The sequence below is a fragment of the Rhipicephalus microplus genome, chromosome 2 (genome assembly GCF_043290135.1).
Source record: "Rhipicephalus microplus isolate Deutch F79 chromosome 2, USDA_Rmic, whole genome shotgun sequence".
NCBI lineage: Eukaryota > Metazoa > Arthropoda > Arachnida > Ixodida > Ixodidae > Rhipicephalus > Rhipicephalus microplus.
The window spans coordinates 199,187,726-199,214,611 of NC_134701.1; the positions used below are offsets into that span (position 1 = coordinate 199,187,726).

Consider the following 26,886-nt stretch of genomic DNA (forward strand, 5'->3'; position numbering starts at 1 on the left):
GCGGGCGATGCGACGGGACCGCTTAGGAGCCCGATGGGCTCCGTCTGGTCAACGGCCTGGGACGCCGCAGAAGAAGCGCCGCTGGTCAACTCTGACGTCCCGATGATGTCGGCGCTGGAACATCCAAGCCACTGACCGACGGAGGTATACACGTGCGTACACTTTCGGCAGCCAGCTTTTTCCTCGCTTGGGGAGTACGCTGCTTGAACTTATGAGGGCAATGTGAAGGCTATGCACACATTGGCTGCCACACTTGCGGGAACAGACTTGCCACGTTTACCTTGGCGATCATGAATCACTACCTTTGGGCGCACTTACCGAGCTTAAGATGTTAATACATTTAGCACCAACTCTTGGTTGAGCTCATTGTATAGATTCTTTAAGTCACTGTATAAGTCAGAAGTAACTAGAGAAGTAGTTTTACAATTATATTGTTAATTTCTGTGTAGAAAAAAAGAGCACAATTACAGCGATCAGAGAGTGCCCATAGAACAGATATTATTTAAATAAATGTTATGTGGTGTGTCAGATTACCCCTTTCTGGTTCTACTTTTTTCCTTTCAAGTAAGCGCCCATTGTCATTCACTTTCTTACTGTTATGGTTATAATAACGCATACAGCGTATTCAGTATAAGAAGCTTCTTGTTTGTTTATGGCAGCGATAGCAGCAGTAGTTTCCCCTCATCTATAAAAGACACATACCCGATTTAAAAAACATCCAAAGAGTAAAAGTAGAACATAAGTGGGCAATAGGCTGCTTAGCACAATAATGCCCATGTCAGTGGCAACGTTAGGAGACTGAAGGAGACTTCGTATAGTGCGGCGGCCACTCCTTCTGTCGCGATCTGAATTGGTCGCATTTGATGCTATAGAGAAGTGGCATAAATGACGAGCCCGGCTAAACATGCTTCGACTTAAAATAAAAAAAAGCAAAATAAGATAACACAACAAGTGAATGCGTAACGGTGGGAATGAGGATCCCAAAGCATGTGGTCATAAATGGGCCACTAAATTCTGAAGTTCTGTGTCTGTGGAACAGCCAACAGCTACGGCTCATATGCGTGTATAGAATCAAAGGCCGCATTGGTCTTGTTTGTTTATGGCAGCGATAGCAGCAGTAGTTTCCCCTCATCTGTAAAAGACACATACCCGATTTAAAAAACATCCAAAGAGTAAAAGTAGAACATAAGTGGGCAATAGGCTGCTTAGCACAATAATGCCCATGTCAGTGGCAACGTTAGGAGACTGAAGGAGACTTCGTATAGTGCGGCGGCCACTCCTTCTGTCGCCATCTGAATTGGTCGCATTTGATGCTATAGAGAAGTGGCATAAATGACGAGCCCGGCTAAACATGCTTCGACTTAAAATAAAAAAAAGCAAAATAAGATAACACAACAAGTGAATGCGTAACGGTGGGAATGAGGATCCCAAAGCATGTGGTCATAAATGGGCCACTAAATTCTGAAGTTCTGTGTCTGTGGAACAGCCAACAGCTACGGCTCATATGCGTGTATAGAATCAAAGGCCGTATTGGTCTTGTTTGTTTATGGCAGCGATAGCAGCAGTAGTTTCCCCTCATCTGTAAAAGACACATACCCGATTTAAAAAACATCCAAAGAGTAAAAGTAGAACATAAGTGGGCAATAGGCTGCTTAGCACAATAATGTCCATGTCAGTGTCAACGTTAGGAGACTGAAGGAGACTTCGTATAGTGCGGCGGCCACTCCTTCTGTCGCGATCTGAATTGGTCGCATTTGATGCTATAGAGAAGTGGCATAAATGACGAGCCCGGCTAAACATGCTTGGACTTAAAATAAAAAAAAGCAAAATAAGATAACACAACAAGTGAATGCGTAACGGTGGGAATGAGGATCCCAAAGCATGTGGTCATAAATGGGCCCCTAAATTCTGAAGTTCTGTGTCTGTGGAACAGCCAACAGCTACGGCTCATATGCGTGTATAGAATCAAAGGCCGTATTGGTCGTTGAAACATAAACGTCAGCAAGAGAGTAAATGTACAGGGACAAACAAAAATGTACGTGAGAATCGTACATTGAGTTGCCATAAATTATTGTTTCTGCATTCTACGCGGAACAAAACTTTGTGTGAAACACAGCCACGAATAAATATAACCAGCCGAACAGTCCAACTTGACAATCTATAGTTCACGGAAACAATGTTTCACCGAAGTCGTATTCGCGCTCAGATTACTGATAAACTAATAGCCTTTAATGACCGGCAACGAGCTGCATTTCGATTTTGTGCTGAGTCAAATGAGCTGGTGTTGCGTGGCTGCTGTTTAAGTTTTAGTGCGTTTCATTATCGGTTGTTATCAGAGCTCAGGTGCATTTTTGTTTGGTTAGTCTTCATGCATAACCATAAATGGGGAGAATAGGAATTCCTTACTAACAGTCATACAGGGCTGTAAAATATGATATTCAAATGCTGCATGCTATCTTCACACACTCGTGAGGCTGGCGTTGTTACCGGCATTTTTTATTCATCAGGTGTGGTATGGTATATCTTATGAATGTTATGATACAGGAGACACCTTTTGCTGAATACAGGAAGACAGGTGCAATTACACGAAATGTGGCAAGCAGTGGCGAAATATCGGTTTTCTTAGAAACGACAACTTCGTGTTAGGTCATACTTTTTTTTTGTCAGCAAACATTTGAACCAACATTAATTACGCGCCACAAAGTGTCATTTCAAAACTCTACATTTCGCCCCGCCGCGGTGGTCTAGTGGCTAAGGTACTCGGCTGCTGACCCGCAGGTCGCGGGTTCAAATCCCGGCTGCGGCGGCTGCATTTCCGATGGAGGCGGAAATGTCGAGGCCCGTGTGCTCAGATTTGGGTGCACGTTAAAGAACCCCAGGTGGTCAAAATTTCCGGAGCCCTCCACTACGGCGTCTCTCATAATCATATGGTGGTTTTGGGACGTTAAACCCCACAAATCAATCAAAACTCTACATTTCGTAACTTCAATAATTGTTGAGTACTAGCCCACATCTATATATATAAAAAAAGAAAATAGCGTGCCTGACTTATGTTGTTGAGGATCGAGAGGTGATGAGTTCGAGTCTTGTTGACGGAACTTTTTTCAAAGACGATAGTCTTTCTTGGGGACCTTAGACGCAAAAATTTTAGTCAGTCTGTCAGTCTGTACATTTGTCTGTTTGTCTGCCTTTAACGGTATTCTAAACGGCATGAAACGACACCCCAAACGACCGACCCCATCGGCAGCGCCCACCAATATTGCTCAAGATTCAGCGTTCATACTTGTGCTTTTGTAAATAAAAAGCAATTATTTCGCATATATGAGGCACCACAACAACACGTCAATATTCTGCATTGTGTCTGTTTACTAGAGAAGGCATACATAAGTATTTCTAAGGACCGCAGCGTTTATCACGCTGTGCTGACAATGCAATGCTTGCACGAAAAGTGTTTCCAACGCTTCGCTAAGACGACACGGTGGTGTTACCTACCCGTCGTCTTGCGTTCTACACCTTATCACCTCCGAGACGGGCGCGCACGCCGCGCGCTTTTGTTTTCCAAGATAACGACCAGATATCGCTCATGTCTCCCGTGTGACGTGACTTTATGCGCTCGTCACCTCCGCTGCACGCTCGAGGTACTCTAACGCAGCGCCTCCAGAGTACCATCCACCATTTTTTTTTGCGCAAAACATAAAATAAACGTTTTCTTTACTCCCTTCAGACGCAAGGCTATCGTTTTTCGACGACATTTGCAGTGTAACATGGGGACACGCGACCAATCTTTTGTCTTCTGATCGTGTGTATTATTTCTACGTTACTTCGTGATGAAAGTACGTCATTGAAGTTTTCATGAGCTCCGGTATTAAACACTTTCGTGTTAAAAAAAGCCAGGCATTGTGCGGTGTGAGTTCATTAGGCGCAAGAAAAAGGATGTCCCAAAGCAGAAGTGATCGTCATTCGTCAGAACTGTGCACGATATTCACCTAAAGCTAGATAATGTATGATTGAGTTTGTGCCACTTTCCGCATATCGTGTTTTTTGAGTAATGGTCAAGAACCAGTAAAAGTACAAAACATTGTTTAGAAAATCATCATTTTTCGCTGACGAAGATCTTCAGGCGCGCTGCGCATCACAGTATGTACAATACTACCACAAACTGTAATACACACAGTCACAGCATACAAACATATAAAAAATTGTCTATAATTAACGAGTAAACTATTTGCTCTTGGGGGCGATTGTTGTAAGTGCAGAACACCGGACGCCATCTAGATTAAAACTGTGCTAGTTCTTAAGAAGGACAGGCTAGCTTTGTTGTTATCTACAGCGTTCGTTGAAAAGAACTGAGTCATATTCGCGTCAACGCTGCCGCTTGTGGTTGAACGTGAGACGGGAACGTAAAGGTTGTATGTAATAATTATTTTTCTTTAGTCTTTTCGCAACGCATTATTCAGTAACAAGCACCTGTAATTGTGCTGAAAATGCGGCATGAAGGAGGGAAGGGCCTGGAAACTGTGGCACACAAACACGCTGGGGGATTGGGCGAAAACCGGGTAATCTGACAAAATACTGTTAATTTGTTAGGTCCCGTTTTTCGAACTAATGAGAAAAAGGGCAAAAATAACTATGAAAAAAATGGACAATTTAAAATAACGGAGATAGAAAAGGAAGCAGATGGTTTGAACAACAACAATAAATAAAGCGATTTGGAACAAAAAAGTAATGTAGGAATAATATATTCTACAGTCTGAATCTCTTTGAAGCTTTAATAAACTCTTGCAAGGCATCGACAACTTTCCCTTCACTAAACCCTAGGGACAAAGCCCACAAAGAAGGTACATTTGGAGTGTTTTACTCCAATCTTACGAGGTGGAAGACGACATTTAATGTGATTTCGCGCAATGCAACGTAATTTTTTACAATATATCAGATAATGGTCTGTTGTCTGAGTGACTCCACAAAACCAACAATTAGGGGAAGCAGCGAGGCCAACTCTGTCTAATCAAAAATTGAGACAAGGAGTATTACACCTCAGCCTTGCCAGCGCGACTTCAACTGCACGCGTGTGACATATGTTACTGCAAGGATACAACATGAACGAAGACGAAACACAAGTGCAAAACTCACAGGACAAATATACTTATTAGATTTCACAGTCGTGCTGCTAGTCTCAATCGTGAGCTAAGAGCCGTCGAAAAGATGCGGTGGCCGCATTTTCGATGGAGGCGGAAATGCTGTAGGCCCGTGTGCTCAGATTTGGGGGCACGTTAAAGAAGCCCAGGTGGTCGAAATTTACCAAGCCTTTCACTACGGTGTCTCTCATAATTATATGGTGATTTTGGGACGTTAAACCCCACATATCAATCATTGTTGTGTTGAAAAAAGTCAGAACCACCGGCAGAGCGCTGAGCCACGCTCTAATTCTGTGTATTTTGAGTCCGTGCTTCGCCTTTTTTAAGCTTTACCTACCTTTGACAACAGCAACCGACACGTTTAGCAATTTATTAATAGTTGAAGCATACATGAAGCAAATGAAAGTGTTAGCTCGAAACATCCGGAGTTGATCCAAGCATTCAGATAGCGCGTGCACTGTATTATTGGCTGATGGTATTCGCGAACGATACGCTCAGCGTTGTGATTGGGCGAAATTATTTCTGTTTTATGAACCGGGGGTTCAATGGACGCCCACCTATTATTCGACATTTTCTTCACTGTTTTCTATTGTTTTAGAAGATTTGTTGTTATAGCCTTTGATCAGATAAAAAAAAATAGGTATCTCGTTCAATATAGCACCCTGCAGGCGAATATTCACTGCACGACTGATACTTATTTAGGAAATTCAAACATGCGCTAAAAACGAGACAAGAGAGCGAAGGGGACAGGACGATTGCAGTTATTTTTTTGGTCTACTTAGTGCGGTCCTGTCCTGACTGTCCTGTTCACTTCGTTCTCGTGTCTCGTTTTTAGCGCAGTTATAATTTTCCTAAATGTCTTACCAACTAGCCCCCCATCATACGCTTCACGACTGATACTCACTGTTATGCAACAGTCTGTCTGGGTCCCTAATGTGCCTCCGGTCGGAGCTGCTCTCTCTGTTGGCGCTGAGTGACAAATGATACGACAAAAACGAAGGTCCACGTGGCATTCGCTGCGTGGCGTTCGCTGGCCTCGCAGCAACTGATGTGAACCACTTATCATGCACCGTGGTGGATGGCGCTGGAAGCTGTTCTGACTGGAATGAATGCATAAGGCTTTTCTGTTTAGCCATGCATCCTGACCTTCCATTGAGGAACGAAAAGGTGGCCTCATCGCTTATCGAACGCGACAAAATTGCGGAAAGCCACAGCTTTCTTCTTTGAAGCCGCCGAGATTTCGCTGCGAGCCAAAACAATGCGTAAAATATTGCTGTTGGTGTTTTCTTCTTCGCGGTTTTCTGTGCTTCGCGCTTCGTCGACTTCCAGGGATGACCTCGAGGTGACTGTTACTACAAGTATTTTTTTTTCTGCAAAGACGTTTGTGAGAGAGTGTGTGTGTTCACTCACATACGTCCTTGTGAGTTGGCGAAGCATTAATGAGACGCGTCGATTAGTGACAAGGCCGCCGATGTGGCGGGGCTTGTGAGTGCGCAGTTCATGGACGATTATTGTGAAAATGGCAGCAGATGAAGTAAACCTCAAACCACCACTATGACCATCTTCTCTGCTTTCATTATATGTTATACTATCCTATGTCATGCTATGACATGATGTGCTATGTTATGATATGCTAGGTTATATCAAGATACATTATATCATGATATGCCGGGTTCCCATGCCATACATATCATGTTAAGAATGCGCTATAGCTTAAAGATACGGGAGCAAGGGCTTTCACGAAAGCAGGTCGTGGCCAAATTGCTACAGAGCAAGCGACATCCTCCAGCTCAGCAATGTGACAGCATTGCTTTCACCTATAGGATTCCATGTCGGGTGCGAGACCTTCCCCACCAAAAAGCTTCAAATTTTTGAGCAGACGTTATCTGACCAATGTGTTCACTTATGTCCCTCTTCTGAACAGCCGCAGTCATCCGACAAGAATGCTATTACGAATAGTTCTCACACCTATCGTTCGCTCTTCCCAAACCTTTGGAATTGGGGTAGAGTGCACGACGCGTATGCATGCATACAGCCGCCGGTTGTTGCTGCCTTGAAGAAGGCAAGGCCACGCGCTGAAACATTTGCTAATGACCCCCCCCCCCCCCCCCCTTACCAGTTCAAGAATGTTTCATTTATTCAAACCTTACCTTCTCCTGAACTTATGCCTGGTTTGGATCTGCGGCATTTTGAGATTTAGTGCATGTTCAAGTACCAAAATCGTCGCATATCAGAGATTTGCTCCATGAAAGCCTCCTTGCAGGCTTCCAATGAATGGGTGCTCCAGGAAGTTCTCGGTTATGAAAAAGAAATGCCCATTGTCCCGTGATCAAAAACGAAGACATTTTGGTGCCTTCGTCAGATGAAGTGAAAGGACTAATCCAGTGTAAGCCACTGCGCTTCTTGTTTTCCGCCTAATGTTTTAACAGCCTAAAGTTCTTAAATACCCGTAACATAGATTTTCGAGCAATAATATTACGTACGCTGGGCGTATTTGCATCTTCATTGGTTGGACAATGTATTCTGTGGTTTCTCTACACAAGTACGCGATCAGTTTAACGTTAAAAAGCGCTTACCTTTAGAAGTTTTGTCCGTCGCGGAAATTGTTTCGAGAAGGGAGTGAAGAACTTCGTGTCTGTGTGCGCCAGGGAACGTCTCCAGAAGTGGCCCTCCAAGTTTTAAACAACACGCTTTTTATGTTTTGTCATTGTTTCAAACTCGCAAATCAGTCAGACATGCAATCAAGATAACGTGTCCTCAAAGACGCTTCATAAACACACACATCACGTCTTTATTTGTTCCGTTAAGCTATCAGCGTTTAACGCAAGATTGTCGTGAAAAATGTCAAAGCTATCAGTCAACTAATTAGCAAGTTGTTGTTTTAGAGGCCTCTGTCGATAGTTCTTAAAGTTTTCGGATGGGCGGTTATCACCCTCGGGTATTCCATAACATTTGCAGCAGACGTCGGGAGTGAAATGGGCTAGAGAGTTGAGTAAACGATATTAGGGTGTCCTCTATTTTCACTGCAAGTATATTGGTAACTGTGCGTCTGGGGATCGCGTGAGCCGATTGGCGAGTCTCAGTGAAGAGACCATCGTAGCTGATTGTTCAAGTGAGCGAATAGTTTCGGCGTGCAGCGAAGATCGAATGGACGGCCGACTGATACTTCTGATATTGGACACTGCTGACGTCAGAATAAACGTCACAACAGCGTGGCGACTAACTAGTGCATGGGACAACGAATGCAGTGCGCGTCTCGAAAACAACAGTATAGGTAGGCCTGTCCCGCAACCGCCAACACATTTTCATGTCCTCTCCGGGCTGACGGACAAGTACAGACGGGTGACACGGAAGCAAAAGAAATGTGTTTACAATAATATAGCTCCCTTTCCTCGGTGGAGCTTCGTTGCGAAGTGGTTGTTAGCAATAGCACCTTGCCGTCAAAACTATTTTCCACCGGCTACCTCATTCATGCCGTATTGTTGTAAGGACGATGTCATGGTGACCGACCATATACAGATAAATGCCATACGTGTATGCCTATTCGCATACATATTGAAAACTCGACATGCTTTACAGTAGCATCATTGATACGAATACATCAAAACTACTAAATACAGCGTACGCCACGTCCACGGCAGTGTGTACGTGAAACTTGCGCATTTCTGCCAAATATGTGGCCTTGTTTAACAACGGCGCGACAGAGAAGATGAAAAGATATTTTAACCATTCGAAAACTCTGTTATTGAACATTGCATCTATACCAACTTATCCAAATGTCACTTCTACTGAATAGCCATAGCATACGTTCGAAATGTTCCCCAGTGGGGAACTGCGTTCGTTATGCTGAGGCAGCTCAAACGGGAAGTCAGACCATCGAGAGACATCTGCAGAATAGGGTGCAGGTAGTCACAAAATGCGGTACGCTGCGCCGTAGCGCGATCATCGTATATACGATACATGCGAAAATAAACGTTAGTATGCTGCGTTGGGGGTAGTATCGCTGCTACAAAAGACCCAGTCGCAAATGCGTACAGAAGATAGACATAGCAATTGCAAGGCTTGTTATTCGAGGGCTTGTAATATTATTGATGTAGATGAGCTGATGGCAAGTCACCAAGAATGGTCCGAGGTCTCATCAATATCGAAGCGCAAACGGGGAAGCTGCTTTCAGTGCCTGTCGTAACTGTTTGACAAATCAAGCCGGCTTTCAGGAGTGGGCTTTATTCACTAGGGGTGTGTGAATAGTAAATAAAATTCTAACAATTGATCGAATAGCGTTCTATTGGAATATGTATATGCATCTAATAGGGGATATTATAAATACTGTATACTTCGTGAACATTTTTACTATATTAAGCGCTGATAAAAAAAAGAAAGAAAGTAGACAAAAGAAACATTGCAATTTAGAAAGACAACGTTTCTCATTTTCAGCATCAAGTTTTTAAGGCGCACTCAACCGAAGGTTTTACGGGATTATCGACTCGATTTCAATCACAGAGTGAAGGTGTTTTTGTATAAACACTCCAGTGTTGCTGAAGCGACAGAGTAATGAATACACTGCCTCATCAGGACGTTCATGATGATATTTAGTCATCAGTGCTGTGTAACGTTTATATATCGGTTTCATTTAAAGTTTTGTGTTGACAAAATGACGCAGGTGTCGCTGCTGTATTTCAACCGGCAGTAACAAAATAGTTCTAAGGTTCTAGTTGCTGCTGTGTAAGAGCTTGGCCGCCAACATTATTGTGGTATTTTTTGTCCGGTAAAAGCAATCGTAATTATCATTTGTTGATACTTGTGAACATTTGTTTCAGATAAAATGTTTTAGAATCCTTGGGCTGTTTCGGTAATTCTTGCGTTAGCATTCTAGGGCTGCTTCGAAAATGGCGGCCTCACTATTCAAAAACTCTTCGAATCGTATTAGATTCGCTTTAAATTTGGTTTAAAAGTTTGCTATATCCCCCTCCTTTATTATTTGCTATTTTCGTATGTTTTGAAGGTCTTGCTGCAGTCGTGAGCTTCGGGACCCTCGTCTGTATATTTTATACTTTGTAATAATCCTTTTTGTCATTATAGAAAAAAACTAATTGATTGATTGATTAGTGTGCTTGCATGTGCGCTTCGGTGTAAGAAATCCTCGCACCAGTATTTTTATACATTTTTTGTCTGTTTTGCAATATCTTCACCGCGGCTAGACGTGCTATAGCGCCTTTATATTGAGGGAAAAAGAACATAACACTCGACACACTGACACCGAGACCCTTTCGTCGAAGCTTCATGAGGCTCTGCGGAGCCCCGCGCTTGACGACCAAACCTGGGCGACCCAGCGCGCCCGTGAGGCGGCATCGAGGCAAGCCCTTGACGTCCCCTCATGGAAGGCCTAGGCCCGGCCACCTAAACCTGCTGGTTTCTTATAATAAAGTTTATTCCTCCTCCTCTTCGACTTATGAACGCTAACCTTTTCTAGTCCTGCTACTGTACTTGCCAGCTACCATGTTTTCTATGATTATGAAACTGACAGAATTCACTTTAGGAAATTGACTTGAATACGTATAGTGCCTGTATCGGCCAGCAGGGACAACTTTTAAACAAAGTTATTCGCAATACTTGTTTGCTATTCAACTTCACTGCGACTAAACGCAAAAAAAAAAATCGACTTGAAAGAGTATGATCCTTGCGAAGCGTGAATATTGAAAAATCGGGCGTATGTTAGCAGAGAAGCAGTTTCTAAAAAGCTAGTTTCACGGCGAAGTAGCCTTTCTTATACCGCCGGATAACCAAGGAAGTCGATCTTGATAGCAAAAGAGGGAGTTGGGCTAGTTGGCTTGCGTTCATGTCTTTTGTCGTGTGCGTAGGTTGCGCGCGCATGTTTCGTTCGTATTTCTTCCATTTTTTTTTCTGTTTCACTTGAATAAAGCAACCAGTTGTCAGTCAGCACTTGCGTTGTTTAGACTTTTTTTGTACTTCGTCTCTGCGGTCTTCCAATATGATGGATCTTGACAGCTGAGAAAGCAGGCGCGTCAGGCCAACACCACCTAAATGAGCCTGAATTTATCTAGGTGGTGTTGGTCAGGCCCGAAGCCAGGGGCGAGGGGTGTGTGCTCCAAAGCCTCTCCCCTCATTGAAATATGGATGAAAGGGGTTTATTTCACTGAAAAGGAAAAAAAAAAATCCAAATAGGCGTTCCTAAAGTCTTCAACAAGTGAACTCTCCCCGAAAGAAATTCCTGGCTACGGGCCTGAGATGCGTGAAAGAGAAATGAAAGCTGTTTTAGAAAGCATATTGAGAGATGAACGAAAGTTTAAAAAAGGAGAAAGAAGCCCGTTCATCTAATAATATATATCTGTCTCTGAACGCACGACGTGGCGTCACGGGTACACGACCAAGGAAGTAGACCGCTTAGGTCAATACTATAACACGTTTTCCACTATCCAGCCGGACGCGTGCAGACTGCCGCAAGTGTCAGGCATCCTCTGCGCGGCGACTCGCCTCCTCTCTTTCTCGTGTTTGCTCAGCACCGATTCGCCGACGTTTTCAAACGGCGGTGTGTGGCGAAATCACTTCAAAGTCTGGCGCGTTCTAGAGAAAGAGCCTCGGCGACGATGCCGCGATGAGAACTTTGTATTCGGGTCACCAGCTGCCTTGCGAGCCACCTGATCCCTGCTTCGACGTTCGAAGCAGCACATTCGTCACCGCTTTCAAGGTTTTCGGGCACAATATTGGTCTCCTCGAAATAAGAGCCCCACGCTTGTGGCCCCGTGGTTCCCACGCCGCGTCACTTGCAGCGAAGCATTTAGAACGACTCTGCGTGTTCTTCAGTTGTCGGCTGTAACCGGTGAGTGATCTCTCATCGTATTCAACGCGATTCTGGGAACGTTGTCTGGCATCGTACAATACAGCGTAGGGAGTACAGGTATGGACAGGTCTGACCTGTCAGAAATACGATATGAATCGACTTGAGGTGGCGGCACGAAGCGCTTGTCCATTCTACATTTCACGTGCTTCGCGGGTTTTTGTCCTTTTTAGAGCACAAGGAAACAAACGAACCTAAAAACAAATAAAGCAAAACAAACAAAGGAATTACCCAGGTAAATTTCAGCAAAAAAATGTTCCTCCATTCCGAGGTTATTTGAAGTAACCTACAAAAATAATAAATGACATGTTTGCCAATCAAGCAAAAATCGAGAGGTTCATTGAATAAAAACAGTATATATAATTAACACGGAGATGCAAAAGTAATCCTGGTCGGAAGTTCGCGCGCCTATACCAATGACAATCATAATGTTATCATCCGAAGTTTTGCGTGCCTAAAGCGAAGCGGAGAACTTGAGATCTCAAGTTTGACCACCTGGTACTCATTAACGGGCAATGACATCGCACACTCCACGGTGCTCTAGCATTTAGCAAGCATCAAAATGCTACTGCCGTGACCAGAATCGAACCCACGACCTTCGGGCCGAGTACCGTAACTGCTACACCACCACGGCGGACATCGCTAATATTCAGTTGGTAAGATTTTTGTACAACTCTTGGTTTTAGGGGCGAAGCTCCGGAAGGCGTGGGTCTGTCCTTCCTCCGTTGTCGTACGTATACATAGGCACCGGTGGCACATACCCGCTCTAGAGTGGTTATGCGCCACAGGGAATGCGAGATAGCGGTACTTGGAGTGTTCACTAGATGGACGCACGGACGAACGGACAGACATACTAGAAGACGGACGGACAGATGGATGGAAGCATGGACAGACGGACGGACGCACGGATGGACGCACGGATGGACGGAAGCAAGAACGAACGGACGGACGGAAGCACGGACGGGCTGACAGACACTTCGCTCCACTCATCATCATTCACTCCGTGCATATGTTGTGGTTTTTTACTCTTTTTTTTCACATAGTTCAGTCTCTGTGAACCTCCACGGGGTATACTTAATGCAAGAGCACATGTGCAGTGTGGAGCACACGTGTTTCCTTTTAAGAATCATCCGTACTGTAGGACGATAAGCTGCTTGGTATCCAGAGCTTGTATATAGGTTAGGTTCAAGTGCTGTGGCGTTTGTACAAATAAAGCTGTTCAAATTGAACAGGCTCCACTCAAGTACACACTAAGTACAGCTGAGCTCTGGTTATCAGGTAGTTCCTTACATTTTTTTGCAGTTTATCCAAACACATAACAGAAAAGAAAACGATACAGAAAGGAAGAGATAAAGCGTTCGTTGAGTGCACGGACACGCGTGCAAGGCATGTGTGTGATAAGAGCGCCTGCTCTGCAGTCTCGAAGGGCGGCGAGAGTCACGGCTCCTGTTTCCGCGCAATCACCTCATCCCGAGGTCCCTCGGGGACATCCTCGGAGCGTGAGATACCGCGCAGCTCTTCCAGCGTCTTGTAGCAACACTGAACGTCGGCTGTAGGATTGCTGCTTCGTCCTCCGCAAAGGTAATCACAATCACTATGTCCAACATGCTTCTTAAAGAACGAAGTAAGAGAATGTCGCAGGGCTCGTTTCTCTTCGTTCAACACAACCATAACGAAATTCGGTAGATAATCAAACACTAATGTTCCTTACAGGTGATTCAATAGTGGCGTATCATTAGCACCTACGAACTACTGTTCGCTAAAAGAATGTCACTAACGCTGCGTCTTCACAATTGTAGCCCGTGTCTGTCATACGTCTGCTCTTCTTCCAGATGCTGCCGAGTAACGAGCAAGGAATATTTCTATAAAAAAGCTCCCCCCCCCCCCCCTCAAAAAAGGACATCATGACCTTCCAGAAGAAAGGCAAAAGAAACGAAAGTTTATCAAGCTTTCTCGTTCTTGAGAATATATTTATTTAAGTATCAAATCCCACATAGCTTGAGAATCGATGTTGTGTGAAGCATGCGAATTTAAGATTTGTTGGGCGAGTTGGTAAAAATATATATCAGAGAAAAGAATTAAGAAGGAGCAAAAAGGTCGGATGCCCGGCCTTTCTGCTCCCTCCTACTTCTTTGCTCTGATCTATATGTTTTTCCAGTTCGCGCTACTATGTACCCCAATGCGGATTTAAAATGAATGTGTTGTAATTTTTTTAGCGAAATGTTACGCAGTGGCGCTAAAGATATGTACTAATGCACGCACACATATAAGGTAAATGTCCGCATATGTTTAATATAACCAGTTGTTTATAGTTGCGTAATAATGTCAACAGCAACATAAATAATAGCAACACCAGAAGCGGTGAGCTGATATTAAGCGCTGGTGCTCGTGATGATGCATGGTAGCCCTGGGCACTGCTACATAAGTCTACTTAAGCGAATGGCGCCTAAAATTGACGTTAACCTGACGTGACAGTTATATCAAAGGAGTACGCATGTAGTTTTATAAAATTGCATAGCCAGCCCTGCAATCATTATTCAGTTTTGAGACGTGGTGTGGCTAAAATATTTGATTGCCACTCATAATGATGCGCTTTGATTCCCGCCGGGACCCTGACGTTCATTCTTTGCATTCGTCGGGTGAATGCTGCCGAAGTCAGCTTTTTACCCGCGTGTGTTGTCGCCGTTCCTGGGCATATACCATCTGTCAATCACCTGTGGCACATTCCCACATACCTGTAGCACAGCCCCGCCCGCGTGTATGTGCCACACTTCTGACGGAAAGGGCATGACGACATACGCAACGGGACTGTGACATTACTCATGTCATGACCAGCGAGTCATATTCGTCAAACCATCTTATACTTGCTGCTCAGCTGTCTATATTTCATGAATAGCTGAGTAATTGTGGTCACTTTGGAATACAGCAGCAGCTATGGCTCGTTTTTTGTTGTTTTTTGGACCGGGAGGTGCATCAGACTATTGGGTAAAACATTCTTTGCATGCGCATTCTGTGTTAAGTATGAGTAAAACTTCACGTTTGCCGAAACACGCACGCAGTGGCGGGAGGCGCGGACAAGATGGCTCCCAGCGTGGAAGCTTCGAGCGGGGACCGTGAGCCCCTTCCGCCGCTGGTGGTGGTGATCGGTGCCGGGAGCAGCGGACTGCCCACCGTCAAGTCGTGTCTCGAAGAAGGACTGCGCGTCGTGTGCCTGGAGCGCACGGGCGGCGTGGGCGGCCTGTGGCGCTACACCGAGGAACCCGTGGAAGGCTGCGGCAGCGTGGCCCGCAACACGATGCTCAACAGCTCCAAAGAGTTTTCCGCCTACAGCGACTTCCCGCCGCACGCCAGCTGCCCCAATTTCATGCACCACTCCGGCATGCTGGAATACCTCACGTAAGCACGGGATGCCTTCATTGCCAAGCAGCTTTGCAGTATTAACTGATTCGGAAGAATAGGAAACGTTATCACGGCTGTCAGCAGTGACCATTGGCGTAAATCAGGGAAGGGAGGGAGTCAGAGGGGTCCGATCCTCCTTGTGTTCAGGCTGAGGACACACCACTTGCAAGTGTCCTGCGTTGAGGTTTAGCTTTAGAGCATCTCATATTGCAGTCAAGTATGGAGCATTCAACTTTTTTTTACGGCTGATTATTTTTTTAAGTCGCACTTGTGTTCAGTAGCCTTCAGCTGTGGGAGACTATGGAAACCGCAAAAACCGCTCTACTAGTTCAAAGAACATTGAGTAGTACAATGCGATTATTTCAGCTCGGACTTTATTTAAAAACGTAATTAAACTCTTATGGAAACAAAATACAACTCATATTGAAAAAAAGCAAACAATATGCCCGCCATGGTCTGTTCTGTGCCTCCCCTTGTGATGTTTTCTCAACTTACGCCACTGGCAGTGTCGTATTTTTGACGAGAAGAAATAGGCAGTCCATGCTGGTAACCCTGAAGAGAATGCAGGTATGGACATGCATTCAGGATATGCTCCCATTTTAATCTATTTAGTTGTCAGCCGCGGTGGCTATAGACGACGCTCTGATACTGAACCGAAAGCTATGGGTTATATCCCCGCCGCGGCCGGCGGTCGCATATCGAAGTAGTCGAAACGCTACTGTGCTTTGTCCGTGCTCATTAAATAATACCAGATGTTCTAAACTTACGGAGGCCTCCACCACGGTGTCCTTCAACATATCGTGGTTCTGACCCGTACGAATCCCACAAATCATTTATTTTCTCAGTCGAATGCGTCATTAATGCATTAGGCTAAACACATTACCAACCCTTTTGCAGTTGTAAGCTCATAAACACGATCCCGGCTGTGGCGGCTGCATTTCCGATGGAGGCGGAAATGTTGTAGGCCCGTGTGCTCAGATTTGTGTGTACGTTAAAGAACCCATGTGGTCAAAATTTCTGGAGCCCTCCACTACGGCGTCTCTCATAATCAAATTGTGGTTTTGGGACGTTAAACCCCACAAGTCAATCAATCAATCATAAACACGAAATGGCGCAGTATGTGACTTGATTCCTACAGCCACGCTCTCCGTTATCGATTTCGTACAATCACGGCTGTAACGAGTATGGCAACGTGTTCTAGAGAGAAAACTGATTTTGTCTTCTGTGCCCGTTTTTTCCTGCTTCCAATCGCTCTGGAGACGACCTTGGTTCATCCCACGCAGTTATCTGTCGCCATCCGCTTGAAGTGTTTGCAGAACCGCGGCCCTGTCGCTGAGCGAGTGTCGTATTTCGTAACAGTTGACACTTGTGTTGTAAGCTTCAGTTCGAGACTTCAAACTCATGGCCCTGTTGTACGAAGTGAAGTGTCTTTCTTTGGAGGTTGTTCGACGTGACAGGTGTGCCACATTTCAAGAAGCTGTCATTTGTGAAGTCAATACTGAATTCATCATGCGCTGAAAGTTGGAGACGTTGTAGCGTAAAATAAAACGCCAAAGAGTTGCATCTTGATTGATCTGTTTAGCTAGGCAATGCGGCACATTTAAGGAAACGCCGCCATAATGAAAGCAGTCTATAAGGAGCATCTGGGAAAGCTTGAGTGAGTAAGCGTCGACTCTAGCTTGTTTGCTTTTCTTTATATTTATTTAGGTTGAGCGGAGCGAAGCTCTTAAGGCTTACATAATGTCTGCTGTCGCCGTCGTCGTGTGTAGATCCCAGTTGGACCGAAACACAGGTGTTACATGTATCGTACATGGAGGGTTCACAGGGAGCATATGGTGTAAAGATAGACCGTACTCTGTCCGTCTGGCCGTCCATGCATCTGTCCATCTGTTCATCCGTTCTTGCATTCTTCCGTCCACGCATAACGGACGGACCGTCCACATGTCCCTCCGTTTGTACATACGTGCATCTGTCCATCCATCCTTGTGTCCATCCATCTGTCCATCCGTGCATCAGACCATCCTTTATACAAGTCGGCGACTTCAACATTGGCATTATGAATCTTAGAACGTAGCATCGCTCCATCATCAGCATTTACTTTGTGGATCAGCTGGCAATTTCTCGATGCCCTTTGCAAAAGAGCGTTTGTTCAAATGCCTCATGCAGGAGTGATTCCGTCGTCTAAACGCTCGCAAGGCGTTTCTCCCTTTTAGGGGTGAAGTGTTTCTCTTTTTTAGGGGTGAAGTGTTTGTCCTTTCTAGGGGTGATTTTCTCCTTTTTAACGGTGAAGCTCCTAAAGCCGTGGGTTTGCCCCTCCTAGCTCATACGTGACCGCCTAGTTCGATGACTCACTCAGCAGATGCAGACGGACGAATGGACAGATGGACGGACGGACGGATGAATGGACAGACAGACAGACAGACAGACAGACAGACAGACAGACAGACAGACAGACGGACGGACGGACGGACGGACGGACGGACGGACGGACGGACGGACGGACAGCTGTACACACGGGTGGACAGACAGACGGGCGGACGGACAATTCACGTTTTATCGGTGAAACCCTCCGAAGCTTCGCCCCACCCATCATCGTTCACTCCGTGGATATGCTGTGATTTTTTTCTTTTGTTCTTTTAGTAGTGTTGACTCTTCAGACGGCAGAACTGGGCTCATGCTCAGATGTGTGCGAGTTGGAACCCGTTTCTTCATGAGGCCTGCGCATTATGTAATAAAACTACCGCCTTCTAAGTACGTAAAAAATGTATTCATTTGTGAGCAATCGTAATATTGGGGAGGTGAAAATTATTCTCGCAATATGTCCGTTTATCATCAAATTAGAAGAAAACCATTTGAAAAGAGGCTAGTTTTACAAAAGCTATGTGGAAAAAGAAGTCGACTTTGTAAACGGTGGATATAAGTGCCAGCATTGGCGTGGGCAGGTTTTGTTTGCATGCTAACGCTACGAGAGAGGGTGCTGAAAGGTCTGTAGGTCACTTCAGAACTGGTCGGCTGCAGTGGACGACAAGATGTATGCTAGGCTAAGCCTCTATAATAACAGTGACAACTAGTTTCGCTGCGCATTAAAGGTTGCTTGTAGCTGCTGATATCTAGTAACTGGTGTACAGAGCATAAACCGGTAACGCCAAGACGAGAGCGTGATGAGCTTTGTCGTTTCAGCAGAGAAGATGATAATCGGTTTGCTGGGTATGTGGTTGCAAGGTGGGGTGGAGGGAAATTTCGTTGCGTACACCGCATCACTTCCCACACTTATCCATTCACGACGACAAAATGGAAAATGAAGTAGTTGAGGCCTTCATCATCGCTATAGCAGTGACTAATGCGTAAGCGTGTCTTGGCTGACTAGTTTTCCAAGGAACTGCAATATAGATTCTTGGTGGTTTTGTGTAATCACACCTAGTGTCTGTGTTGGACAGAGCGTACTTACCAGTTTCCAGGGTAGGCGCATGCCATTGCCGGCCACTGTTTTATTCTACCTATCACTTTCGTCAATATTTATTGCTTGGCGTTTGCCCTGTAGTATCCTGACATGGTATATTTGTTGTTGTTGTTCTATAGGCAGGTGTCACGCTGATGCTTACTTTATTGGCATTGAGCTGCTTTGGCTTTTAGTTTTACAGTCGAAGTTTGGGCCCGTTCTCTGTACTTCACTATACGTCTGGGTTTTTCGTGAAACTATGCAAAATTTGTTTAAGAATGCTCCAACTATCCCAAACAAGAGCTTTACCGCGGCGTTGAACGTGAATGTACATGCATGTTTAACTTCAGGCGGTACAGCAAACACTTTGACCTGGACTCGCACATCCGTTTCAACCACGTTGTGGAGTCCGTGAGGAGAACGTCAGCCGGTGAAGTGGACGCGGGTGGCGGGGATGGCAGTGAGCGTCGCTGGACAGTGTCCGGTCAAGACAAGACCACGGGCCAGAACTTCACGTTTCACGCGGATGCTGTGGTAGTGTGCAGCGGACACCATGCTGTGCCAAAGTGGCCCGATTTGCCGGGCCTCCGAGACACGTTCCGCGGTCGCGTGGTGCACGCGCGCGAATACCGGAGGGCGTCCATGTTCGAGGACCGCCGCGTCCTGGTGCTAGGCATGGGAAACTCCGGAGGAGACATCGCCGTCGAACTGAGCTACGTATGTCCGCAGGTGAGAATGCATGTGGGCTCGCAGCAGTTCTTACTATATGTGGTTATCGCTTGTTATTTAACACGAACATAAAACCATTGACAAAGCTCGTATGCCCCACGAGCACAATATGAAGAAGCCCCTAAAACTACTCCGAATTCAAAGACGAGAGTATGGTTTCCTTCGCGCCTTCATTACCCTTTCTAAAGGCACTATCTTATCCTAGCCACGTATTTATTCACAAAACGCGCGGACAATGCGTTGAACCTATCAGGATTACATGCTCTTCGGCTACACGCTTATCACAGCTTGCGCTGTCGAAAACGCACAAAACGAAGTGAAATATTTGCGAGACAAGGCATAACTGGCACGTGACTGCATGGCGAATGAAGAACTAGGCAAATCACATCTCATATTCCTCGTATATGGACCAATAGAGCTTATTTCCGCATGACATCACGTGAACAGACTGCAGCATCACAAAATGCGCCGGAAGACAACAAATGCCAAGAGAAAATAAAACATTTTTTTTAATTTGGCAGGTTCGTAAAGTGGCCCTTTAAAATTGTGATTGAGATCCTGTATATAGCAAAAATGCATGCATTACAGCCTATGCGTTTAATCAGCAAGGGTAGTAGTGGTAACCTGTAAAGACTTGATGCCTCACAATATCTAGAGTTGTTAATGTCAACTTTGGGACTTACTTTTGGTTCATCATGACGCGAAATTGCGATTATTCACACTCACATCGCTAACGCTAATTGATCCGAGTGGCAAAACTCTGAAAGAAAAGTAACACTTTTCATTCGCTCTCGCGTGTTTGTCACGGCAAAAGCACCAAGAGCGTAGCCAGAAATATTTTTCATGGGTGGGAGGAGGGGGGATGGGTTCAATTACGTTTTATGTACGCTCGTGCGTGCTTCTGTGCGTCTATATATACGGGCTACGCCACTGACAAGTACAATCCATGGAAAACTCGGCCATTCGTCTCTGTTAGAGAAACTGAAGTAATACTCTCACTCGAAAATTGCACCGGCGTTCTCAAAAACACGAGCGCATGCACACTCACGGAGCACGTTTGTGCGCAGGTGTACATGAGCACCCGACGGGGGACGTGGGTGGCTCCTCGTCTAGCACCCGGTGGTCTTCCCATGGACGTGACCATGTGCACCCGTGCTTTGAACACGGCTCGCTCGCTGCTGCCGTTCGACATCGGCGCTCGCACCTTCGAGAGGGTCCTCAACAGCCACTTCGACCACAAGATGTACGGCCTCAAACCGGCGCACCACGCCATCAACCAGCAGCCTTTCGTCAATGACGTGCTGCCTTCCAGGATACTCACCGGGACGGTCCAGGTGACTCACGATAGCCTCGCGAGGCGGTTTTGAAACACCTCCATAGCCACGACCAAATGAAACCCACAGACAATTAGGCCAATGACAGCATAGGTGTTTTGTCGCGTCTATCTCAGAGGCCACATATCAAAAAGCGTGTGGTTGAGATCTGCGCCGTGAGCAGCAACGATCCCATCTACGCTCGAGAAAACTGTCTGATCTTTCAATGAACTCATTCAATTATTTTCGATCAATTTCCATGGCAGTTCATTTGCCCTTATCTTTTTATTGAAAGAGAAAATAAACGAAGGAGTTTTTGTCAATGTTACTTGGTGACGGCTACCCATTTCTATTTGATTGTTACAAATGAAGATTAGAAAAAAGAAGATAGCATATATCTTAAGTATTTAATGATGCCAGCTCCGGATGGTTTTGAATCAACTTGACCCTGGACCATTTTGTGTGCAGAAGATACTAGTACCTTGGGCATCTGCCTCAGTTGCGCAGAAAGAGACTAAAGCACTGCTACTTTACTTAAAGTCAACAAACCTGAGCGACCGCCTGTAGACTGTGTGTGCTCCCCGAGTGTGCTCGTAATTGTGTGTACCTTCTCATCTCTCTGCAACCTCTTTTCTTCCCTTCACCCCTTCCCCAGTGTAGGGTAGCAAACCGGATGTGCGTCTGGTTAACCTCCTTGCCTTTCTTTGCATCTTTATCTCTCTCTCTCTGTATCCTCCGTTATCATATGACGTGGCGGTCTCAGTTAAGGATGCTGTTCAGGTTGTCCTATTAGATGACGTTTAGTTGGTGTCGAATGACTGTACGTTATAAGTAGTATTTAGCCAATATAACTCCTAACTTGAGCCGAATAGTTGATTTCGTTCTTTTGAATAGCTTTTCTGAAAGTTCAGAAAATCGAAAGCAAAGGACTAGACCGGAAGTGCTTGGAAGAGAAACTAGAGTGCCACTTGGCACTCGTGCCACAGATAAACGATTGAACCTTACCTCATGACACTGGTGTCTTGCGTACAGATTCGAGGCAACGTATCCAGGCTGGGCCCAGATTATGCCGAGTTCCGTGACGGCTCGCGGGTCGTCATCGACGACGTCATCGTAGCGACGGGCTACTCCAAGCACTACCCGTTCCTGCCCCCCGAGGTGGCTCCGTATGTGCGCGAAGAGCGCGTCGAGCTCTACAAGTTCATCTTTCTCGTGGGGGACCCGAGCGTCGCCTTTGTGGGACTGGTGGAGCCCATTGGCGGGTTCTGGCCGGTGGCCGAGATGCAAGCACGCTACGTAGCCCGCGTGCTGTCCGGAAAGCTGCAGCTACCGGACGTTGAGAGGCAGAGGAAAGAGGCAGCACGCAGGGCGTCTGCTTTAGCAATCGACAGCGCCCGCTATGCCGCACAGGTACGTTGCGGAGCAAAAACAACAACAGAGGAGAAGCCCTTCTCGGCTTCTCGGGAACTATCGGGAAAGCGGAGGCATCAGAAGCTTGGTGTTTGCATGCCTGACCTACTTCTTTCTTTCTTTCTTTCTTTCTTTCTTTCTTTCTTTCTTTCTTTCTTTCTTTCTTTCTTTCTTTCTTTCTTTCTTTCTTTCTTTCCTTCTTTCTTTCTTTCTTTCTTTCTTTCTTTCTTTCTTTCTTTGAAAACGGTGTGTACAAATACGTCCTCTTTATTTCTTTATCTTTCATTAAACTCTATCTATCTACCGGTGAACTCTTGTGGCCCGCATTTACGCTCACCGGCGCCACATTTTCAAAATACGACGCCGCCACTGAAATCTGTGTGTCATAAGCTTCGTGTGAGAAAATGTTTACACTCCCTACTTTATTTTGGTAATTCTCACAATTCCATTTATTTACCTAAGGGCTGGCTGCTTCAGGACAAAGCGTTATAGTAAGGGCTTTTCCATAAAAGTTTTGTTAGCTGCTGAAGCCCAAGAGCAAATGAACGGAATGACAAGTGGCTGACCGTAATGCTTCTTTATCCCTACACGAGTAAGGCGACCTCATATTAGCGGCAAACCTTGGCGTCTCTGGAAGTCCAATAATCGCTGTGACAGAAAAGGCCAACAAGGCAAGGGAAGCGTATGCGAGGGTGTACGTGAGAGAGAGAGAGATAAAGTTCAAGTATTGAGCTTCGGTTTATAATATCTTTACTCGTAAACTTTAACGCCTCTACAGCAACGTTAGCCACTACTGTCGCCATCGATATTTGGCTATATTTTCAGTTTCTTCATTAGTCTTCATTGCACTGCCTCTCTCAATGAAACGATTTACCGAGAAAGCCGCGACTAACGACATTATGCGGATAGGTACGTATTCCAGTACTCGACGAACGCTTGTCAATCGTAGACATTGTACGGACGAAATAAAGCACGCACTCACCTAAAGTAGCACGCTTGCTGAGCCTTATACATGTGACCGTCTTGTTACGACCATATTCTACGCATCCTTCACGCCTTCGTTTTGTTCTACTCACCTGCCCACAGGTCCATTGGATAGCGTACATGGACGAGCTGGCCAGCATACTTGGAGTGAAGCCCAACCTGAGCCGCTTGGCGATCACAGACCCGGTGCTTTACAAGCGATGCGTGTTCGGGCCCTGCTTACCCTACCAGTTCCGGCTCGAGGGACCGCATTCGTGGGAAGGTGCTCGCGAGGCGATTCTCGACTTCCCCAAGCGCGTAGCCTCCGTTCTGACTACCCACACGGCGCCCGAAGAGACAAGCCTTCGCAGAGCCACCGCTGGAGCCATCGACATAGCAGCCACCTGCACAGTCATGATCCTTATAGCTTACGTCCTGTCGCTGGTCATATGAAGGGGCGTAACGTGACGCGTATTTCCATAACTAATGCGAGGAGAGGAGGCTGATATAACTGCGGCCAGATATTGCGTTGCATATGCGTTAGCACCCAATTGCCAGCCCGAGTGGTGGTGGACCTGTTGAACGTAAAACGTGGCGTGGAGAAGGACAAGATAGACGTGGGGATTGCGTGATTTGTGGGAGCTCTCTCCAATGCTCAACGCAGCTGTTGTTTCCTTTGCCAGTGCTGCCTTTCCCCCGTCGTTTTACAGAGTTCAATTGCTCTACCTGCTGGAGCCGGACCACCAGGCGAGCCGCTGACAGCAGTCCCATACATTTGCTCACATTAAATCACATCTAAATGGCGAAGAATTGTAACAGACGAAAGACTGACAATTTCGGATGTCGCGGCTGTCCCCTTTAACCACTACATGACTACCTGTTGGGGGGAAAAACTGCAGGTGAAAGAGCACGGTGGCTAACACGTTAGGGAGGGCACACTTTTTTGTGAAGCTACCAAGAAAGCAGCAATACGGAAGCCAAGCCAAGACGGGTAATACGACCAACCAAAACCAAGTGAACTTGGCGGATTGGGGCTACTTTCTCCACCATGAGCTCATCATTTCAGCTGAACATGTGCTTTGCGTAACATTTTCAGTTTCTAGTCGCCCAGAAGTTCGAAGCCATGAAGCAACTCTTCGGAAAATGCCACATCGGCCTTGGTTAGCGTTGTATCACATTTATAGGTTGCAGCTCTTGAAAGAAGACATGAATTACATGTTACGATAATAGGCTAGATGACGAACATCGTTGCGATGGCAGCTGATTTTCACGTTTCCGCTTCAGAACTGACAATTACATGAAGTGTGTGTGTCACTTATACGGGTCAGCGATTCTCGTATGTAACTATGCAGTGTTACAGTTTTTATATTAGTAAATACTGTTCGCCATTTAGTGCAGCTTTATTGGGATATAACCCTTGTAGAATATAACCTATATAGTAAAGCTGCACGTAAAATAAATTATTGCCGGTGCTATTATAGACCACATGGACGGGTCGTTTGCACACTGAAGTGCACTTCTGACCATAATGGACAACGAGACACATATAAATGCCTCCTGAAAATGGTCTGGTGACGCTGTGTTTGGATAAGCACCGAAAAGCGGGATACCGTTCCGACAACGTTATTCCAGAACTGCTGACTGTTTGCCAGCTTTTGTTTTTACGCCATTTCGCGATGATTCCTTTTTGATTCACTTCCACCGCTGTAGCTACACAGCTGTTCGCACAACTCGTAAGTGCGATAAATGAACTCGCGGCATAGTTCCTGAAGGCTGTTTCTGCGCGCGAATATGACTTCTAATCAAAGAAAGTTAACCGCGGATGGCGCAGGCATACTGTTCTGAGCTGAAACTGAATTCACTTATGCAATGCACGTATCCTTGATGGTTGAAGCGCCACTGCCAGATTGCTGCTTTGTCTCGAATCCATATATATATATATATATATATATATATATATATATATATATATATATATATATATATATATATATATATATATATATATATATATATACATATATATATGAAAGTGCAAAGGAGGGGCAGCGAATGAGGTGGAACAGTGGGGCGACGGTGCGGGGTTGTTGACCCAGAAGTCTTGGGTTCGAATCCGGCCGTGGCGGTCGCATTTCGATAAAGGTGAAATGGTAGAGGGGCGATGTCAGTGCACGATAGAGAACACCAGATAGTGAAAATTTCTGGAGCCTTCCACTATGGCGTTGTTCATAATCACGTCAAGGTCTTGGGACGTAAAACCCCAGATATGCCAATAATCTTAAGTAATCTTAGAGCGATGGTGCGGAAAATACCGAATACACAAGAGGAAAAAGAACGGTGTGCGATCTTTTGCGCATCCCCGTTATACAATGAATTAACAACTCGCCCAGCAGTCCATCCTTCTAAACGTTACTAAGTTGCGTTTGAAGCTACCTAGAAACATGAAACTGTGCCACTCCGCGAATGTCGTCTCATAGCTCCCACGAAGATTTGTGCTTCGTGTGCATTCTCCGTGAGATGTTCGCGATGTATGTACTTGAATTACAGATGAGTTTATCCAGTGCATTACAAATAGTCCGGTTATATGTGGATGGAGTTTTTTTTTTCATTTTATTCCAAACGAACGAGAAGTTGCAAGTATATATGATGAACTAAACGGTGTATCTCGCCCAAAGGTTGTTGCTACTTGGCTGATTTGCTTGTAAAACACAAGGAACCGTTGCTATGCTAAAAAATGCCCACCTCATCCTTTCTCGATGTCATAAAAGGGTAAGATAATCAATTTTATAACGCAACAACTTCATCGAAAGCAAAAAAAGAAAAGCGTCCCAAATTGAGGTTGAGGTCAGTAAGAACGCAGAAACCTGCTGTATATGCGTGAGATGGGCGACCAAGTCACGGAAAATGTTTAATCGCAAGTGTTGGCATTCTTCGTTATTTAGGTTTAACGGATGATTTGAGGCATGCAGATTGCCGGCTGCAACCACAACAAAAGTATAGCTCATCAAGCAGATATAAATGAGATATCAGGACATATGTGACAATGACAATTTTCTGCAGCCGCCAGTTTACGCCAAAAAGTCAGGCACTCCTGCCGCTTTAAATAGTCGACGGACCACAAATGTGTGTGCATTCTGTTAACCGTATACGAAGAGTTGTTATTGTACCTCTCATATTAAGCATGCCAATAATGCCAGAGTTTTGGCTCGGTTACAATGGCAAATAATTTCGAAAATGTATTAGGTACACGCGATTGCTGTAGTGGCAGTCATGGTTCCTTGGTGTGATGAGACAAAACATTGGCTTTGGCAGAAAATCGCTTCAGGGTAGGCACGACCTTGATCTAGAGCGGGGACCGTGCAGGTAAGTCTGGTCGAGTGTCATTTCTTGCTCCGTGTCCCGTGAAAGAAAGAAATTTTCGGAGGGGCACGTGCGCTTTGTCACCACCACGGCTGCACCACTGATACAAGGCACTATCGGCGTCAAATGAAACCCGAACAGTGGCAAGCCTTCGTGATGGTATAGTGCGTGCCCTCCACTTATCACCATGAAACGGCACTCATTTATGCGCAGAGATGCCGAATAGAATGCGCGCTCCTGTCAATGGTGATAACTAGACGGCTCGCACTATACTGTCGCGAA

General features: G+C 45.5%; 2 protein-coding genes across 5 annotated transcripts in view; one reads left to right on the forward strand and one right to left on the reverse strand.

Annotated features, from left to right (window-relative positions):
* The window catches only part of LOC119170492 (flavin-containing monooxygenase 5), a 56,588-nt gene extending 50,435 nt beyond the window's left edge, over window positions 1-6,153 (reverse strand). The window contains exon 1 of the mRNA XM_075887239.1: window positions 6,040-6,153. The gene's annotated coding sequence lies outside the window, so the exon portion shown is untranslated. The remainder of the gene's footprint in view (window positions 1-6,039) is intronic.
* LOC119170491 (flavin-containing monooxygenase 5) lies at window positions 1-25,918 on the forward strand. Of its 4 annotated transcripts, none has more exons than XM_075887242.1 (6): window positions 1-144; window positions 15,051-15,387; window positions 19,180-19,558; window positions 20,626-20,892; window positions 21,904-22,281; window positions 23,368-25,918. In XM_075887242.1, exons 2-6 carry the CDS (start codon window positions 15,071-15,073, stop codon window positions 23,695-23,697), a joined length of 1,671 nt encoding a protein of 556 aa, XP_075743357.1. In that variant the 5' UTR covers window positions 1-144; window positions 15,051-15,070; the 3' UTR covers window positions 23,698-25,918. The 4 variants fall into 4 exon arrangements, with proteins under 4 accessions (XP_075743357.1, XP_075743356.1, XP_075743355.1 ...); XM_075887241.1 differs by having other exon boundaries at window positions 20-152; XM_075887240.1 differs by lacking the exon at window positions 1-144 and adding an exon at window positions 11,797-11,973.
* The last annotated feature ends 968 nt before the right edge of the window (window positions 25,919-26,886 follow it).